This window comes from Aspergillus candidus (assembly GCF_002847045.1).
Source record: "Aspergillus candidus strain CBS 102.13 unplaced genomic scaffold BDW47scaffold_24, whole genome shotgun sequence".
Lineage (NCBI taxonomy): Eukaryota > Fungi > Ascomycota > Eurotiomycetes > Eurotiales > Aspergillaceae > Aspergillus > Aspergillus candidus.
In genome coordinates this window covers 219,108-238,664 of record NW_020194029.1, presented here as the reverse complement: position 1 = coordinate 238,664, position 19,557 = coordinate 219,108, and the positions used below count along the sequence as shown (strand labels likewise).

The following is a 19,557-nucleotide window of genomic DNA, read 5'->3' as shown; positions in this document are numbered from 1 at the left end:
CCCCAGTGTGGAGAATAGATTGGAGCTGCCACGCGGGGAGATGCTTCTTCCAGCGTTGTTGGTTGGGTTAGTGATCCTTGTTCATGGGGTGATGGCGCGACGGGATGGCGTGCGCGACGCAGGTAGGGCTTGTGGGTTCGTTATTAGCGTTGGGGGGTATCAACGTGCTGATTCACTGCTATAATCTTGTTATTTTCTCGGCCGGGTTGGAGGTTTGGTTTTGGGAATGGGCTAGATCGTGGGAGTTGTATGTCGGTAGATGAACCCTGGTGATCTACAACATATTCCCATGTCTTAACTGGCAACGTTTTTTATTCGATAGGGGTATTTTTACCTTGGGAATCGTGGTTAAAGATGATTGTTTGGTAATCAAACAGATCGTGATTATGTACATGATGATGTACAGACTGTCATCCAAAAAATGAGTATCAGGTAATTGGATCGTTTTTCTTTTAGCATACATATCTCAGCGTTGACGCGTCCAAAGCTATTCAAAGTGTGGAAACGCCAGGAGTTAGTATGATCGCATCTATGCGCTATTAGAGCAAATTTCTTGTCTTGTGTCTAGAAATAATTACAGGATGTGCGCTGGTCATCTATAGCGGAGAGAAAGCTTTTTGATAACAGTTATGTATCTGCCCGGGAAGTTTATCTAGTAACAAGAGCTGTTTACTTTGTTCTTCTATTCCAAGTCTTGAAATTAACCTACAGTAATAAACCTAGATACCCTAGATACAAACTAGCCAAAGCGAATACTAAAACCCCTAAATCACCAACTAAGAACCGTTGACAGCCTGCTCACCCTCCACCGCAGCAACAACACCCACCAATTTAGTCATAATTTCATCCTCGGAAACAGTATCCGGCAACAACCTAGCGGCAGAATCAAGCAGCCCCCCGGGGGCCTTATTAATCTCAAAGAACCTTCCATTCCACGAATAAAGCATCTCGCCATGGCGGTCGACGTCCACAAAAAGCTTGAGCACGCTGCGTGCCACGACCTCCGGATCCTGCACCTCCGCACCCAGCATCTCGACGACCTCGCGGATGACTATCCCGGAAGCCGTCCACGACGGCGCGATGGCGTTAATGCGCAGCGTTGACTCTAGCTCACCTGTGAGTCCGTGCAGAAGTCCTACCACTCCGTGCTTGGCGGTGCAGTAGTCTGGCGCGGGGAAGTTCTGGAATGCTGATGCTGATGCGCTGAGCACAATGCTATGGGACTTGGGGTCGACGCTGCCCTGGCGCAGATAGTACATGGCTAGACGGACGGTATTGATCACGCCGAGGAAGTTCACATTGATGGTGGCTAGGTCCGGGGGCGCGAGTAGTCCGTCTGCGTCAAGGGTGGCATCGAGGAAGACTCTGGTGGGCTTGATGCCCGCGTTGGCAAAGACGTGGTCGATTTGGCCGAAGCGTTGGTGGCCTGCGATGAATAGGGCGCGGATGCTGTGCCAGTCTGTGACGTCGGTTTTGGCGAAGAGGAGATTTGGGGTGTTGAGAAGATCTTCCGATAGGGGGATTAGATCACCGGCGATTATGTTCGCTCCGAGCTGGTGGCACAGTTGGAGAGTTGCGTTGCCAATGCCGGAGCTGCACCCTGTGTGTATATCCTGTTAGAAAGTGCGCTTGGTAGGGGGGAGGAAGGGAAAGTGTACCGGTTATAAGAACGGTTCTACCCTTTATGGAGGTCAGGTCGTCGACAGTGATGTGGAGTTCGGCCATGGTGGTGGGTATCAAAGTCTGGTAGTTGAGAATGAAGATGAAGTTGGATAAGGGAAGGTCACGAATCAGTAACGACAGAGTATGCCTGGAAATTGTTGTTTGATCAGCGGAAGCAATACTCTAAGCAAAGGTTACCGCTCAGCTGTATATATAGGGAACTGGGATCAGTTCACAGATATCAAGTGAGTCACTGGTTCAGTGCGTGATGAATGTTTCGGTTACATGAATCCTAGTCATCTATTTATGCTCAGTCTGGTCTCTGATATGTGTCGGGGTGTGTCATTCATTTGACATGTGGAAAGACAGTGAAGAGATGCTATACGAGCACATCATATTATAGTAGATGGCGGAGAAGGAAAGGGAGACTGATGTTTTGGGTGCCTGAGCTTCCCTGACTATTTGAAGATTGTATTTTGAGGTTTCAAGATCTCCGGGGTTTGCAGGTCAAAATCCATATCTTCACAATTAAATTCCTGTATTTAGCACCTGGCAAGTCATCTGTACAGATTATTGGGCCATAAAGGCGCTACAATGTATCATATTTGAAACAGAGGGGATTGAATATAATGATGAAACAGTGACGGTTCTAATGTATGAGTAAATATTTAGCTACACATATGAAACTGCACATGGCTAGCTCTACGGCCAACTTCTTAGGAAGCTAGTGGGTAACAGGCATAAGACAATTGGCTCTCATAGCATAGGATGGCACGAAGATTTTATCAAGTATTGGATATGACTTGATGGTTTCTGCTAAACAACCAATGGCGAGGAAAATTGAATCGGGTTCCATCTAGAACCCTATATCGTAAAGGAACCTCTTTGAATACGCACAAATGAGGGTCGCTAGAGTTGGCGAGGCTCAGCTCTAATCTGTTAGCTGGCGTTGGCGACTGGATGTTGCAGGATACTGATCCGCGGGCGTGCCTTCAGTGCTAATATGACAGGCTAAGTTGGTGTGAAGCCCATGTCACCTCTAGCAGTTGTACAAAATAGCTTGATCTGGACGTTATTTGTTATTTTTACTATTTTTCTGGTCGTTATGATCATGTTTAGAGTTGATGTTTCCCAGGTACATAAGATAGGCAACTCCAGAGTGTATAGATGGAAAAACACTATACATTGTATATAATTGAGGTCGGGCAAGGCTGTATATAATGACCTTACTTAGAGGAGCTCATATGTTGAGGTTTTTCTCAACATGAGCATTATGATGAACTGCAAAGTCATTTGCAACATTGCGCTCTGGCTAGACTTGACACCTTTGCCGTGTCTACTTTGCTAAACGAGACACTGCGATATACCTGACCGGAGAGCTATAACACAAGAGAAGCATCCATGCCATCCCATCAGTGACGTGGTAATGGGTAATCTGTGTAGTACGCATTTCAATCTCTTTTTGACAAACGTCATAGCGGAACAGGACAAAGCCGGTGGGGCCCAAAAATCAGAACCAGAGCAATAAAAATAAAGAGAAACCGGGAAATATGGGAAACGGTATGACAGCCACTGTGGCGCAGTGCATGCAGATCCCCCACTCGCCACATCCATACCTTTCATGCCATGTGTCAAGCTAGCTTCTTGTCTTCAGCTGTCATCTGTCGGAAGCTCCGATGAGCTTGGGCCAGATCTATTTGTTAAAGTAACTTTGACTAGGCAGATATTCGGGGAATTGTCTTGGTTGACGGGTCAATGGTGTGCTGCTTTATGATAGAAACGCAGAGCTTGCTCGGGCGTACCGATGTTTCGCGGGCAGCTATGTGGTTGTCTTAGCCTGTAAATCTTTGATTGCTGTAGGCTATTCGTAATCTAGTCTGATATTTGTCTGGGGCTTTGGATATTTTATTGGCCTGTTAGATTGCCATCGGAAACAGGAGGTGCCTGGATTTGAGCCACAGTCACGTGACAACACATATACACGTGATGCGCTTACCTGATTCAGAAACCAGCCGCCAGCTCCAAGAGCCTGCTGCTTTGCGCCGATACCGCGACGCGTTTCAACAGGAGTGCAGCTCGACGACACCTATCAGCCTCCCACACCATCCTTACACTCTCTACCAATTCGCTGGTGAATCGCATGGTCGAGTAAAGCTACCTTTTACTCTCCATATAACCCGTGCGTGTGTAACTGCCGCATCCGCCTCCCCTCCACCCTTCCTCGCAACCAACTCTCCGACATCACCATCCGCAACCCACCTCTACAAAATGACTACCGACTACAGCAAGAAGACGAATGCAGAGCTCGTCGAAATTCTGAAGGCGCGCTCTCTGCCACACACAGGGAAGAAGGCCGAGATGGTGGCTCGCATCCAGGAAGACGACGCTAGCAAGGCTACCAACTCCGCTGCGGCTCCCGCTGCCGCTCCCAAAGGCGACACCGCGGACGACGTCATCGACTGGGAGGACGACGAGGTCCCCGCCGAGACAACGAAACCGTCCACCGAAGCCGCCGCGCCGGCCGAGAATACCGAAGCGCCTAACCCCCAGCCCGACGCCGCTCCCGCCGCCCCAGAGGAACCCCAGGCGGAGCCCAAGGGGACCGAGGGAGAGACACAAGAAGGCTCAAACCAATCTACTGCGACTGCGCAGGCGGAGGAGAAACCGGCTACCAATTACGCCAAGGGTCTGCCCGTCACTGAGTTGGAGGAAGAACTGAAGAAGCGCAAGGCTCGTGCGGAGAAGTTTGGAATCACGGAGGATTCGCAGGCTGCGATCGCTGAGGCCGAGCAGAGGCTAGAACGTGCTAAGCGCTTTGGCGCGGAGGCTGAGGTTCCTGCCAATGCTGGCGTGAGCAAACTGGACGAAGCGCTGCCGACTGAGCAGCCTCGCAAGAGAGGCCGCGGCCAGAATGATCAGGGCGGTCGTGGAGGCAAGAGACGTGATGTTGGGGGCAGAGGGCAAGGCCAGGGCCAGGGCCAGAGCCAGGGTCAGGGTCGAGGCGGCCGCGGCCGTGGCGGTCGCCCGCAAGGTCGCAACCAGCAGAGCGGCGCACGACCTAACAACGGTGGTGGTCAAGCCCCGATGAGTGAGAAGGATAGACTGGCTATGGAGGCCCGGAAGAAGCGGTTTGCTGCCGCGTGAGCGATCGGAAGTATCGACTCTAAATTTACTGCCATTCTTTACCATTTCTTTTCATCTTAACTTTGTGTCTGTTGGCGTTTATGGGAAATTTACTGTGTCCACTAGGTAGCATACATTCTCTTATGAAATTTTGAAAAGCTGCTGTGCAGGCATCATGTAGCGTCTATTCATCCGTTCTTGGTTGAAGTATACACCTACTGACAACGATGTATCGAGCATTGGCGAGGATACCCGATGAGTAGTAGTAACACGTGCAGAACATTCCAGTCCAAGCCGAGACGCCACCAATACCACGTCGGAAGAAGCGTAGTATCCGATAAGCTGTTTGAGTCTTCTCCTGGATGATACATATTGTACGATCAGGGCTGCTCCCTGTAGCCAGCTTCCTTTCCCACGAATCTACTCGACATCAGTGCCATCTTGTATTGCATATCCCGACCTGCACCCGGCAATTACGGAATCTTGAACAAAGTTGTCGCGTCGGTGAGCCTATTCTCACCTCCAGCCCCTGAGTCGTGCGTCTGGGATTATTGGGAATGTGCCTGTATGGTTGCACGCTAACCACCTTGGTATGTGCGACCTAATGCGCAGGCGCCATGGGGGCGGTATATGTACCTACACGTATTCCTTGCTCGTACAGGAAGCCCGTCGCTGGACTGTCCCAAGAGTCTGGAAATGAAATGCACCAGTCTGCGCCATGTGGTGGCGTGGTAATCTATCTACTTGTAGATTTAGGGGGTATTGAGTGACTGAATGAGGATGTAGGATTAAAGCCATGGATACTGGATATGTACCAATGTGTAATGAGAAAAGGAAAATTTCTAGCATATCTCCACAATATGTTAGGCACTATACTTTCCGATCCTCGCTAAGGGATGGTCAATATACTTATTGTTGAAATACCAAAATTATTTATTATCGTAGCCAGACTACCCAGTTTGGATAAAAATCCGGACATCCTTGCCATACGCGCCGCAATATAAGATTTATTATCAGGTTGGTTACATTTTCTGGATATCCGTCTCCCAAAAAATCTTTCGTTGTCTGTCAAATCCGATGAGTCAAAGCTTTGTACATTGTCAGCTGAAAGATCCAGAGCTGTGCTGCTATTCCCCGATCGGATCTGATCGGCAATGCTTTTGCTGGCTGCAGGAGATGATGCATTGACTGAAGAAGATCTAGAGTCCAGAACGAGAGGTCTGAGCCTCGCACTGTCCCGTCCGATCATTATTCGTAGAGAATAAACCCAACCTATCTATTAATTAAAAACGTCGCATGGCTCTGTAATTGACTCTCGTCCTATAGATTAGGCTTTTACCAGCACCGTATTTTATAACTCCTCTTCCCCTGAAATCAGGACAGACTGGATTTTTTTACCGCCGTCCCCACCAGGATCCCGGGTATCACGAAGCCGCCTGCAACCCTTTGGCGAATCCTCTGGCGGGACTCACACCTTCCGAGACCGTGCTAAGCCCGGCGGGTGCGATCCAGTTCGCCCCGCGCGTCCAAACCTGGCTTGTCAGTCAATCACAAGCAACCATTGCATCTCGCCCATCTAGCGGCGGATCAGGCCCCACTGCTCAGCGACTCCACAATTTTCGCGGGACGGGGGAGACCCAAGATTCCCATCCCATCACGCTTGCACCGTCATGATACATGGGGATTGGGGAGGGGGAGGTCCACGCACAGGCGACTCTAGGTCTCGGCTTGAAGAGCCCAGGTGCTATCTAGGGTCCCTGAGTGGTTGTCGGGATTCAATATATTTCGAACCTGTTCTGTGTCCGTTGGGAGCTGTGGGTCTCCTTTCCTGTTATTCTCCGGGTGTATTCTCCTGGATCGGTGGGAGCCACAATTGGACGATGAGTGGCTCGGGACGAACCTTCCAGCGAACCAGAGAATGGTGGATTTTGGACGTAACGGGGAAGTGAGCCCGTGAAAGGGATCGCATAGGTCCTGTATTTCTATCGCAATCAACGCTCTTATACTATTTTTAGCGTGTTTAGTATGTCCGTGTTCGCGATAGCGGGAGGTGTACTGAGGCCTAAGAAAACGAGGTCTTGGTCATCGCTTACGACCAGGGCAGTCAATGACACTGTCGATGGATGAGATAAGGATGGCGTAGTCTTCCACTCTGATCGTCCATTATCATGAAAGACACTAGGGTTTTGAAAAACACTAGGAGATCGCAAATCATCGGACTCCCCGGGCAAGTCAGAAGTCAGTGATGACCAGGTGACTGCTGACTAGTGCATTAGTTGCGGATCCACCTCTGGCTAAGAAAAGAACGCCTAAGAAAAGAACGCCTAAGAAAATGTCCGACATCCATCAAATCACAGTCTGCCACCAACAACACACAGACCAACCATGGCTCCAAACCAACACAAGCTACAGGCAGGTTTTGCTGATGCCTGTCCATGGCTTTTTGATTTCTTTCCCAGTTTCCACTCTCATGGAGGACGCCGATGTCGCATGGGACGGCTTCCCGCTATCCCACGCCACTCTCCCCCGTCTCAACCTGTCATATTCCAATGCCTACCGGCATCTCCTAGCGGCCAGTAACGGTCTAATGACTAGCGGGCTACGGTAATCGAACAGGCCTACGGGGTGGACATTCCATTGCTCCTCCTTCGGTGCACGACCCCATCCCAAGCGACCCAGTCAGGTTGTGGTGTGGTGATGGCCCCATACATCCCGATTGAGTTGACACTGAATGACTTTGCCGGACTCTAGAGCTCCTATGCCCTTGGCAAGTGAGAACTATCCAAGGTGCGACACAGTCGATAAGAACAGGGGCACTTCGTGATGTTTAGACCAATGGGTTTCGTGGTCACATCAACCATGAACACGGCCCCGACGTCGATCGCACAAGGCGTGCTAGGGGATATTATTATTTAATTTGGTCAGCCTCTTAGATCGCTGTGTGCGGATGGGGATCACAGTCCCCCGCTACGCGGGACTACCCCCCCAAGGCTAACGAGGGTCGGATTTTAGCGCTGGACAGGCCCTGGCCCTTCAAAAAGTCCAGATCTGTCCCGGCCAGGAAAATGAGACAGCATAGAAATTCTCCTTGTTTCTTTCTTTGTTTGATATCCTCGATCGTTTAGATCTTTCCATTTTCTTTGATGCAGCTGGTTTCTGTCATCTTTAAAATCCTATTGTCTGACTTTTTTTTCTTCTTGGCATTTGGATCTCTCTGACGTGGTCGTGCAGACCCAGCTCAACACTCCCGGTGCATTCCTTTTAGCCACAGTGGATAGTGGCACCATCGACACTGTGGCGGAGCCTGTGCATATGCCGGGTGATTGACTCAACTATATATATTCTGTGAAGGATAGAGGACGGACCCACGGCGCGGCCATAACCATTTGCATATTTTTATCGCATTAAATCTACCTCGGGAATTTTGATATAGATATTTCCCCTTGCCATGCCCATGACTTCGGGTGTCGTGCTTATCTCAGCGGCTTGACCATTTTGAGGTCCGGTTTATAGACACTTGAGCTTTCTTTACTTTTGTTCTTCTCCATATCCTTTTTATCATACGGTTCTTATTTGGAATACTGCACTGCCGGATTCCGTACAGAATTGGTGGTATGCTATAGATTGTAAGTGGGACCCTGGCTGCGTTTGCTATCTTTTGCATCAAGCTGACAGAGACAGACGGCTCACGCTGCATTCAAAACAATAAGATGATTATCTGACGGAATGATTTTATACTTATACGATATCACCACAGTCGCTAGAATATCGGTGCTCGGACTAGCTGGCGGATGGAGCAAGGTCGCACCATGCCGTCGCACAAGTCTAGTGCCGGTCGAATACCCCGGTTAAAAGATGTTGCATCTCAGTCGCCAAACGGGCCATCACCTGTGATGACTGCCCCTGAGAAATTGCTCGTATCTTCTAAGTCATCGCTGTCCAGGATCCAGAGCTCAAAGCGGGCTAGTCTCTCTACCAGGGGCAGTAGAGCGTCATCTTTGTCGGAGGCGGAAGACATTCGTCAAGTCCCAGCGCCGACAAGACCCACAAACTTACCATCCAGCCATGAGGTTCGCTCGTATTTGCCTTCCCGTACCGTCACTCATCTCCTGCCGTCGGCTTTGCCTCAAACCGCCCAGTTGATCGCGAGTCATAAAAACGTGCAGACTCCCCACGCAATTCCGGAGCAGCAGAACGCAGTCGGCCGTGAAAAGAAAGAGCCGATCCGCAACCGTCCACGAAACGTCCTTAGACGAAAGGCGCCGACCATTGGACAGCATACGGCAATGAATCGAGAAGATGCGGCGGAGACTCGACCCGAGAAATTGAACCTAGTGATCCCGAACAGTTCTCGACAGAGTAGCGTCACAAACCTTTCCACGGGATTTGGAAACCGGAGTCACCCTACCCCAACGTCTACACGGTATTCACCCCTTGAGAAGATGTCGACTGAGCCACCAGAGCAGCGATCCCATGGTCCAAAAGAGCTTGCCAGCCTGCGGACAACATTGAACATGCAGAACCTACCCCCGCCTACTCCGGCATTCGCTTCTGCCAGCAGTCCTTCGACGAGATACTCTAGCTCACCAGGGGTATGGAGCAGAACATCTACACCAACAACGTTGTCATCGGTTTCTCCAGGAATTGTCCAACCTGTCAAGGGGTCTCGATTACGGCAGCCTAGTCCATACGAGACGCGGCTCCCAGGGTTCTCCCCGCAGCCGCCGTCAGTTTCACAAGGCGGTAGCTTAGATCCAAAAGGATTTGGATCTCCCATCATGGCACAGCCAACAGGGTCTATGATATCATTAGGTAAAGAAAGCACCGAGGAAACCACTGCCAAGCTTGAAAATGGGAGAGCGGCCGCAGGATCTAGCAGTATGCTACCCCGTGGGCCCTCTGCCCAATCAAATCTGCCCCGGGGGGCGAGACCCAATATTGGAGCCAGTCAAACTGTGCCGAAGGAGGTAAAGTCTTTTGCTCAGCCTCGCAGACCTTCTAGAGAAGATGGGTTGAGGGTCGTTACGAATGGCTCTCAAATACCCTCCCGGCCAAGCAGATATGGAACCCACCGTTTGGAGCAGGAACCCTCCCCTGTGGTGAAGAGTAACATTTCACCGGGCACGGTCACAAGCCATAAGCGTCGCGATTCCTTGGAAAGCAGTCCAAGCACGGGTTCGGCATATCTGGCACTTAACAAATCTGCTACATCTGTTAATTCAGCACATTCGAGAAGCTCATCGCGAGCGGCGATGTCCCGGACGCCCACCTCCCCAGATGCTCCTCGAAAAGCCCTGCGGACCTTGACTAAGGAGCAGAAGTCACAGAAGTCTCCAAGCCCGGAGAAGACTCGGAAGTTCGGTCTCTTCCCCAAAAAGTCCAAAGCCGAGCTTGACATAAGCTCGGATAGTCGATCCGCGCGGAAGGGCCCAGCTGCGGGGACTGGCCACGAAGGTTATGGGCGATACGCGCACCGGGGCCGAAGGTCAAGCATCACCAGCAGTGATACCTCCCGGGAAAGGTCCACTAGCACCACCTCGAGTACAACCAGATCTGCGACTAGCCGAAAAGGGAGTGTTCCCGGTGCGCCTGAATTGGATGATTTCCTTTTGAACCGCCTTGAGCCTGTGGTGATTAACGGTGGCGGTGGGGATGGTGCGAGTTTGGCCAGAACACAGAGCGAGCAAAGCATAGGAGGTTTTAGTACTGCCTCAACTGCAAGCCTGGTAGCTGTCCCTGGGCATTCCACCGAAAGTCTGGGTATGACACGCAGTGCCGGGGACACTATGACCGCAAAATGGCTGTCGACCTCCCAGACTTCAGCCAATGCTCCATCAAACACCCATGCCAGTGAAGCTGGTGGACCAGCATATGGAGGCCCACCCCCAAAGAAAGCACAGGCGTCTAAATCTCCCAATCCAAAGCAGCTTCGACCTCAGGAAACCATCGCTACACGTTTTTCGGCTATGGGATTACCGGATGGGAAGCAACACCAGCAGAAGAAGCCTACTAAAAAGGGACTCGGTTTAAAGTTACCCTTCTTTCAAAAAAGCCACAAGCCAGCAAACAGCGAGCCCCCGTCAACATCCACCATCCAGCCGTCATCCCAGGTCCGCGCGATGGTAAAGCCATCCGCACAGCAACGGCCGGTAGCGCATTATGCCATTGTGGACTCCGATTCTGAGCCTTTGGAGGATGTCATCCGAACTCTTGATGAATCTCCTCTTAGTGACGAGCCTGTCTCACCTGTCTCACCTGTGGAGGTCCCGGCAGCCTTGAACGTTAAAAAGCCCAGCCAGTCCATACTACTTCCTTCTCCTCCAAAGCTAGAGAGAGAATTTTCTGGACGACACTCGCCTTCAAAGGTGTACTTCACTCAACGTCCCAATCATCAAGAGCACGAGAGAGGCCCGGAAGACTCGCGTCCTAGCCGTCTGGCGTCGATCGGACGGATTCCTCGAGTTGTTTCGAAGCGTGACAGACAGCATCGACCGGCAATGGAGTCGTTTTCTCGGCCATTCAGCGTGATCGAATTACCGTCAATCCCAGCGCCTGTCACGGATCGACAAATTGAAATCTCTCCATCTAGCCGAATCAAACCAGATAAGCAGGACGTCCAACGATTGCACACTGGGTTCGACCACTCCCAGCCTTCTGGGACCTCCTCCCAAGCAAACCCCCTCGATTTCCTTACTGGTCCTTACTCAAAGAATGAGTTTTTTACAATGGCTCCCCGGAAGAATTCCACACCCTCAGCTTCCAGTAGCTCTGACAGTTCTGCTGCAGTAACTGCCCAGATCCCTAAGCCCCATTCGGCACTGACTGAGGATGAGATTTGGCGCGAGTTTGATGAATTTATCGACCACGTGCTGTATTCCCCGGAAACCACTAGATCCATGGCTTCGGATGAACACGAGGCAGACGAGAGATTCCAACTAGCGACCCGGGCTAGTCGGACCCTCCAAGCTGGAATGAATGGTTTTGCAGATGATCGGGTCCCTGCTCCCATGGCCGAGCATCCGACGGTGGCTTTCACTCCAGCGTCGCCGGGGTCCAGCAATGGCTCCATACGACTCCGCAGATCTCGAATTGCGGCCGCGCTTCACTCATCCTTTGTTCCATCGGCCCAACAATCATACAGCGATCTCATTGCCAGCTATGAACGAGACGATAACTGCAGCGAGGACCGACCGAGCTCTTCAACCCCGACTCCGCCTGCAGACAGCCAGAACAGCGTTCTGAGCTTGCCGTCATTAAACCCGTCCCCGAGCTTCGAGACCTGCCGACAGCGGAATACGGTCCTGTTCGATATTGCTGAGCGTGACCGGGAGGGCCCTACCGCGCAAACCAACATCCGATCTGGGTCGCTCATGACAAGCCGTTGGCTCTCTTTCGGGCGAGTACTCTTCAGCCCATCCCACAATCATGTGAGCAGTGGGGAGCGAGAAAAGATCCTTGTGATCGATGGGCTGGGGAACGATGACTGGTCTTTCTACTGTTCCTTGACGTACCCGAACGCAGACGTTTACCATTTCAGTGACGGACCGGCGCCCACCGCATCCAAACATCCCGCTGCCTGGCTTCCACCATCAAATCACCATACCATCCAGCACGCCAGCCTGGAAACTCAATTCCCCTTTCCAAGGGGCTTTTTCGCCGCCACGATCTTGCGCTTCCCCGCTGCCAGTCCCGAAAGTATTCAGTGCAACATCGTAGCAGAGTGCAAACGCGTGCTGCGCCCCGGGGGGTACATGGAGATGAGCGTGCTGGACTTGGACATGGTCAACATGGGGATCCGCACGCGCAAGGCGGTGCGAAAACTAAAGGAGCGCACATACCTGTCAGATGATAGCATCAGCCTCAAACCAGCCAGCGACAGCATTCAGCGCCTGCTGGGGAAGCACGGCTTCGACAACCTGCGACGGTGCATGGTGCGCATCCCCGTCGCAGGGATGATAGTCCGCTCGTCGGGGTCTTCGTCCGGCTCGTCTTCTCACCACCCCACTCGCATCACGACAGCCACCCCTTCCACCATATTCTCTATGCCATCTACGTCCTCGATCGACGTGCCGGCCAAATTCCACGGCAAATCCTCCTCAAACGACACCGACCTATCTCTCGGCGATCTACTCTCCGACCCGTCCCCGTCTCCGTCCAACGACGAATCCATTCGCAAGATCGTCGCGCGGGTCGGCAGGTGGTGGTACACGCGGTGCTACGAGATCCCGGTGCTGCCGAACGGCGACATCGGCCTCAGCATATGGACAGAGCGCAAGGTCCTCCGCGAGTGTCAGCAGCGGGGGACTGGTTTCCGGCTGCTGATTGCGTATGCGCAGAAGCCGAGTGAGAAGCGTCGGACTGCTAGTGTGTGATGAGGGTATCCCCACATGCTTCACGATTCACGATTACCAGTATGATAATGATGATGATATGTATGGATGGCGTCTTGACTGCTTAGTTTGATTTCATAATGCTCTTGATCCCAATAATTCTTTGTTTCTATGCTATCTGCACGAGGAAGACAAAATAGATGCGGTCTGTTTTGTTCTACTCACTCAAGCTTTCTGTTTCTTTTTTTTATGGTTCTATTCTTCTCTATCTCATTGAGCAGGCTTTATGGATGGATCTTATTAATCCCTATCTTTCTTGTGCTTAAAAATGCTGTGATTCCCATGGGACTTGGCGCCATTGCTTGATGTTATATTCTAATAGCGAGGATATCAAATTCTAGGGATCTGACGAGGGATCTATTGACGCAATTTAACTGACTTCTGATTGATCAGTGATAAGCTTCAATTGGGTTGCCTTCTCCAAATACATATTCTATCGACCCCAGTTGGAGAACGCCCAGCCTTGCTCCGTATCTCTCCGTATCAGCATCAAACTCTCAGATGCGCGAGGCTTTTCATCTGGAAATCTAGTCAACGGGAATGAGAAACATCTACTATCCTTCCTACCCATGAATGGTCTGAAGAAGCTGGCATATTAGCAATCAGTTCAGAGCTGAATAACGCTCTCTCTGTCTTGTCAACCTGCTCCATCTTATCAAATGCTCCGATAAATGCCGCAGGATGACTCCAACTCTTCTCCAACTCTGCATCCCACAGGATATACCCTCCCACTCACCACTAATCACCCGATAAGCCAGTGTTGCCACATAAGATTACTCACGAAGCGCGAAAGTATCATGGTATCTTTTGCAGTCGAGTGGTAATTCTTTTCCACGACCTCACCACAAGACATCAAGCACAATGTCAACAGTAGCGCTCCCCTCCAACTACCAGTCGGACCTCACCCCCGAATATCTCCACCAACTCGCTGCCCGCTGGGGCATTAGCATACAACCAGGCGACGAGGAAGAAAGCTACCTCCTCCTCCTCCAGTCTGCAGAAGCCGTCCACCGACAGATCGCCAACTCCCCAGACTACCTCCACCCAGGTCTATCCCCGACCCCCTCAATCTCACCCCGCACCTTCTGGAAGCCCTCACCAAAAGCCAACCCACTGAACGCCTGGAGCCACCGGTGCGACATCCGTGCCGCTCGCCCAGCCTCGACCCTCCTCCACGGCCGCAAAGTCGCCATAAAAGACCACATCAGCGTCGCGGGGCTCCCAACAACAGCCGGCCTGTCCGCCTCCTTCTTCACCCATCACAGCAATGAATACCCTCTCTCCCCCATCGACGCCCCCGTCGTCCGCCGCGTCCTCGAAGCAAGCGGCTCCATCGCCGGCACAGCAACATGCGAGATGTACTCCGCCTCCCCGCTCTCCTTCTCCGCCGCCACCGGACCCGTCCACAACCCCTGGGCCCACGGCTTCTCCGCCGGCGGCAGCAGCAGCGGCTGCGGCAGCCTAATGGGCATGAACGCCGTCCCTGTCCCCCCATCACCCCCCTCCTACGGCGACCGCGCCGACCTCGCCATCGGCGGCGACCAAGGTGGCTCGGTCCGCATCCCAGCCTCCTACAACGGCGTCTACGGGCTCAAGCCCACCCACGGCCTAATCCCCTACACAGGCGCGCTGTCGCTATCTCCCATGATCGACCACCTCGGCCCAATGGCCTCCTCGCTAGCTGACATCGCAGTCCTCCTCCAAGTCCTCGCCGGCTACGACGGTGTCGACGCGCGCATGACACCCGAAACGCCCCTCCGCCACAACGTCAAGGACTACCCAGCCTTACTCGCGCAGCCGTCGCAGTCGCAGCTGCCCCTCCGCGTAGCCCTCATCCGCGAATCCTTCGAAGTCGCCGGCCTCAGCTCGCAAGTGCGTGACACAGTCCGCAACGCCGCGTACACGCTCTTCCCGTCCCACGGCGAAGCCGTCGTCTCAGAGATCAGCATCCCCATGCACGCCGAAGGCCCCGCAATCTGGACAGCAGCGACACGCACCTCGATGGGCGAGTACGCATGCGCGCAGAGCACACCGGGATACCTGAGCTACGGGGTGCCGCAGCTGGGGACACTGCGCTGGCCGCTCGACAGCGACATGTACGCGACCGCGACAGCGCAGAACCCCAGCGTGGCGAACTTGGCGTTCTGCGGGGCTTATCTGAGCGAGACGTTCCCTGGGGTGATGGGCAAGGCGCATCGGAAGGTGTTTGAGCTGCGGGCGGCGTATGATAGGGCGCTGGAGGAGTACGATGTGTTGGTTACGCCGACGGCGCCGACGGTTGCGATGCGCAATTTGGAGCCTGGGGGGAGTGGTAGGGTGATGGAGAGGGTGAGGGCTGCTGTGGGGGTTGTTGCTAATACGTGTCCGTTTAATGTGTCGGGGCATCCGGCGTTGAGTGTGCCGTGTGGGTTTGGGGTCGGGGATGCGGGTGCGAGGTTGCCTGTTGGGATGCAGATTGTGGGGAGGAGGTGGGAGGATGAGGCTGTTTTGAGGGCTGCTGCCGTCTTTGAGAGGGGGAGGGTGGTTGGGAGTCGGTTGTAGTGTATGCACTATATGCATTATGTATAAAAGCATCAGTGGAAAATTACAATGCTATTAAATATGGCTCTGAGTAGTGACGTGTAGGTAGTAGGTATTATATACTGGTTGGCTATATTCAAACGCAGACCATCGAATTAATCAACGGGTATTAAAACAGAATTGTATCAAACAAGTAGTCCCCCCCCCGGATCCATCCATCAGCATGAGTCCAAAAGTTATCATGCTTCATTCCTTATCCTCCCGGGTTGGACTCAATTTCCCGTCAGCATTTATCCCCAGTCCAGTCCAAGTCCCCTGCTCCGAGAACGAAGAAGGCGTGCTACTCAGTTCCGAAAAATTAGACACAATACTGGGTCTCATGGCGTGTCCTTTGGTGTCCTTCTCCCCGTCCTCGCTGATCACGTCCGCGATAGACATTGACGGCGCGCTCGACACGTTGGACATCTGTCTTCCGTGCGTTGGACGCCCTTCCTCTTGGTTACTGCCCTCTTCTCCCGGCGTCGCAGGCGACACGGGCGAGCGAAATCCTCCACCCGTGGAACTCGGCGCGGGGCTAGAATCCGGCTTGTTGTAAGGCGTGGGCAGCTCGGCGGGGAAGACTTTGGTTGTTTCTGGGGCTGTTTTTATCCATCAGCATCTTCGCCATTCTATGGCGTGTTTGTATAGAGAGAAAGGGGAAAAGTGGATGGGAAAGAAGAGGGGACTCACGAAGTTCATGAACAGGCTCTCCCCCAACCTCAGGCAGAAATCCTCGCGAGACGGCTGTTCCCTCGCTCTGCGCCCCATACTCGGTCGATACTGTGTCGCCCGATTTGGGTACTGCGGAGTCTCCGCCGGAGCCTTGTATCCATCGTGCCACTCGCGTCATGGTGCTGGTATCGGGCTCGCTGATACTCGGGTTATGCGAGCTTCTATATTGCTGTTGCTTTCTGCGCCGCCGGATGAGCCAGAACGCCAGCGCGCACGCAATGAGAATGACGCCGAGGACGACGCCGATGATGGCGCCGGCCCAGCCCGGGAACTTGGTGCCCCTTTTCTCGTGGACGCTGCGGACTTGTGGGTAGGGATACCACGTCTTTATCGTCCCGGGGTATTTCGTTTTGAAGACGGAGGCGAGAGAGTCATTTGTCCAGGATGAAGGCGATGTTTTGGTGGCACCACCTGCCGGGCTAATGATCATTTACTTTGTTAGCAATCGTTCAAAGGGAGGGTGATTAGAGCTACTCACCCCCCGCCAATCCTTCCAGCTACCATATTCGGCACACGATACTCTTCGTGCGCCGAGTTGTATTTATTCTGAAATCGACCGGTGTTGAGATTGAGTACTTGGATGAAACCCCCACCTAGAGGCTTGGTTACGTCCATATACTGACCCCCCAGCACGAGCATCTGATCCGGATACGGCTTCACGCAGCGGTGGCCGGTGCGACCGTGTTCTTTTACCCCGCTGTATAGCTTGATCCATTCAAACGATGGAAGCGATAGCACGTACACGTCATCGGATGGGGGATCTAGGGGGCTAGTGCCATTGTTGCCGCCGTAGATGTAGATATTGTGCGAGGAATCGTCTGGCGCGCTGGCATAAACGGAACAGAACCGGGCTAGCTGGGGAGGGATGTCGCCTGTGGTCTTTTGGATGTACCTGCAGTGCTACGTTAGCCGATTTATCAAGTGGAAAAGAGAGGGTGAGAGGGTGAGAGGGCGAAGAAGGTTTAGATGAAGATTCCAGTACCATTTATTCTCGGCAACGTCATACACAGAGACGCTCTCCATAAACCCTGGGCTCACTTTCTTACTTTCGCTCTGGTCCTCTTTACTTGGGGTGGACCACCCATCCAACGCAGCTGGATTGATCACTCCTCCGAGAATGACCACGATGCCCTTCCCCGACACAGGCACCCAGACGGCTTCCGCATTCGCGCGACCGACCACATATTCTGGCAAGGTGTGGTTCGCCCACTTGTTGCCTCGCATCTTGGACATATCAACCGTGACGAATGTGTCCGACTCGGTTATCTCTGTCATATTATCATGAATGCCGTGAAGGTAGATAGGACCCCTATCTTTCCTCTGTATTCCGCTAAAGTAGAACCCTAGATTTTCGCTCGGTGCAGAGACACTTGCGCCGTTGGAAACGTACATTGTCACGTCGTTGTCGAGTTTGTCGCCGCGGAACCCACTACGCCATTTCTCGCGATGCCCGTCGTACTCGTAACGCTCGTAGCCAATGGTATAGTCTTCGGCAGGTGGTGGATCGTCGTCGAATTTACGCGTGATTCCTCTGGTCATGGGTTAGCGGTGACCAATCCAACTGATGCGCTTGGAGAGCGCCGATGACGCATACCCATAGAGATAGAACTGCTCATCGTTGGCAAACATGGCGCCGTCAAAGTAAGTCAGGGCGAGATTGCCGGCCGATTGAACTCCGGTCGTGGGCATGACGTGGAGCAGAGCCGTTAGGTTTGTGGTTGAAGTGTCAAAAGTTTCGCCGAGACCGAAGTAGTAGACATTTGCTTCCGCGGTGTCTGTCCTTTGTTAGACTCCATCTATTGGGTAGACGAGAAGCACGGAACCTTACTGTCTAGGCGCAGGTCAGGTTGGTCGTCGGAGTATTCTCTATGGGACTGTTAGTCGATCGCTGCGGCCACGCGGAGGATCGCCTACCTACTTCTGCCACCAAAGAGAGCCCCCGTTGAGGTAGACGGTATCGCGGATGGTATTCACTGCGTGTGATCAGCTTACCGTCGCTATGTAGTCCCCGAAGAACATACCGCGCAACCTGTCCCAGTTGAGAACGGTCAAGTCGACCTGAGTCCCCGTCCATGCCGGCCCCAGGCAGTCGGCCAGGGCCACCCAGAGGGAGAACGCAAGCCAAGTATGTCGCGGCATAATGACGTCCTAGAAGGGTGTGGTGTTAGAAGAAAGCCTGTCCAGAGATAGTTGGTCACTTACAATGCCCTCGATAGCTTACAGGAGTGTACAGTATTACCTGGGAGAAATCATTGGGCCTCCAAGACGATGGTAGGCACGCAGAGAGACAAACCAAGGAGAAAGTTGGGCAAATAAAACCTAAAAATAAGATTAAGGAAAAAGGCAATGAAACCAAAAAAGTGACAAAAGACAAAGAAAAAGGAAATGACAGGTAGGAGACAGGAGGAGATGAGAGGACACCACCAAGCCGGAGATCCCTGACGCAGCGTGCCGACGAGGCTCTTTGTTCGTTCTTCTCGTCCGGCAAATTGTTTGCCAGCCTGCTTGGGTACCAGACCGGCCTGGAAGGTCATTGGGATTTCTTGCCTGACCAGCGGGAACAGGGATACCAATGTCATGATTGGGCCATCTGCAAGGCTGGGGATGCCCTTCCCTTCTTTCTGACCAACGCCGATTGCGATAGGTGCGGGGAACTCGTGGGATCCATTAGCAGTGAGGGTTTAATGGACAGACCCTGGGCCTCAGATGCAGTGGCTTCGGGCAGAATGCTGCAAGTGGTAACGAGGTGAGGGGATGCTAGACATCCTGCATGTACGTGTGGAGGGGTTATTCGTTCAGCTTCGTGTTAGTCCTAGAGGAAAGTCCCAGCTGGGTCGATCATGGTCAAGTTCTGGATATGGTGGTTTGGTCGAATGAGGGGTATCGCAAATTCCCGCTCTGTAGCATCCATTCTAGCCAACCCCTCCCCAGTCATGATAACAAACCATCACTACGCACCCCTGTCGGAGAGAGATGCAACATCCCAGCCCGTCGCCGTGTAGTGGAATGACGTGATTCGCCGTGTTCTTCCTGCAGTCAGCAATGAATCTGCTCCTATCCAACGTATCTGCAGGTCTCTGCAGGGCCCTCT

At 52.8% G+C, this 19,557-nt stretch overlaps 6 protein-coding genes across 6 annotated transcripts; 3 read left to right on the top strand and 3 right to left on the bottom strand.

Annotated features, from left to right (window-relative positions):
- Nucleotides 1–776: 776 nt before the first annotated feature.
- BDW47DRAFT_126030 (short-chain dehydrogenase) lies at nt 777–1,725 on the bottom strand (the record flags this gene model as incomplete). Its single annotated transcript, XM_024816478.1, has 2 exons — nt 777–1,600; nt 1,659–1,725. 2 exons carry the CDS (start codon nt 1,723–1,725, stop codon nt 777–779), a joined length of 891 nt encoding a protein of 296 aa, XP_024671812.1.
- A 2,205-nt stretch (nt 1,726–3,930) lies between these two features.
- BDW47DRAFT_126029 (SAP domain-containing protein) lies at nt 3,931–4,806 on the top strand (the record flags this gene model as incomplete). The annotated part of the gene is made up of 1 exon (XM_024816477.1): nt 3,931–4,806. One exon carries the CDS (start codon nt 3,931–3,933, stop codon nt 4,804–4,806), a length of 876 nt encoding a protein of 291 aa, XP_024671811.1.
- Nucleotides 4,807–7,957: 3,151 nt separating this feature from the next.
- On the top strand, nt 7,958–13,597 carry BDW47DRAFT_34708 (uncharacterized protein). Its single transcript, XM_024818797.1, has 2 exons — nt 7,958–8,411; nt 8,467–13,597. Exon 2 carries the CDS (start codon nt 8,577–8,579, stop codon nt 13,155–13,157), a length of 4,581 nt encoding a protein of 1,526 aa, XP_024671810.1. The 5' UTR covers nt 7,958–8,411; nt 8,467–8,576; the 3' UTR covers nt 13,158–13,597.
- BDW47DRAFT_131842 (putative amidase) lies at nt 13,598–15,716 on the top strand (the record flags this gene model as incomplete). Its single annotated transcript, XM_024817405.1, has 1 exon — nt 13,598–15,716. Exon 1 carries the CDS (start codon nt 14,037–14,039, stop codon nt 15,714–15,716), a length of 1,680 nt encoding a protein of 559 aa, XP_024671809.1. The 5' UTR covers nt 13,598–14,036.
- Nucleotides 15,717–15,941: 225 nt separating this feature from the next.
- On the bottom strand, nt 15,942–18,605 carry BDW47DRAFT_117778 (uncharacterized protein; the record flags this gene model as incomplete). The annotated part of the gene is made up of 8 exons (XM_024815124.1): nt 15,942–16,333; nt 16,425–16,885; nt 16,945–17,358; nt 17,449–17,997; nt 18,061–18,241; nt 18,295–18,332; nt 18,385–18,439; nt 18,488–18,605. 8 exons carry the CDS (start codon nt 18,603–18,605, stop codon nt 15,942–15,944), a joined length of 2,208 nt encoding a protein of 735 aa, XP_024671808.1.
- Nucleotides 18,450–19,140, bottom strand: BDW47DRAFT_34667 (uncharacterized protein). Its single transcript, XM_024818796.1, has 2 exons — nt 18,688–19,140; nt 18,450–18,614 (listed from the first exon to the last, which is right to left on the bottom strand). Exon 1 carries the CDS (start codon nt 19,043–19,045, stop codon nt 18,716–18,718), a length of 330 nt encoding a protein of 109 aa, XP_024671807.1. The 5' UTR covers nt 19,046–19,140; the 3' UTR covers nt 18,450–18,614; nt 18,688–18,715.
- Nucleotides 19,141–19,557: the final 417 nt, after the last annotated feature.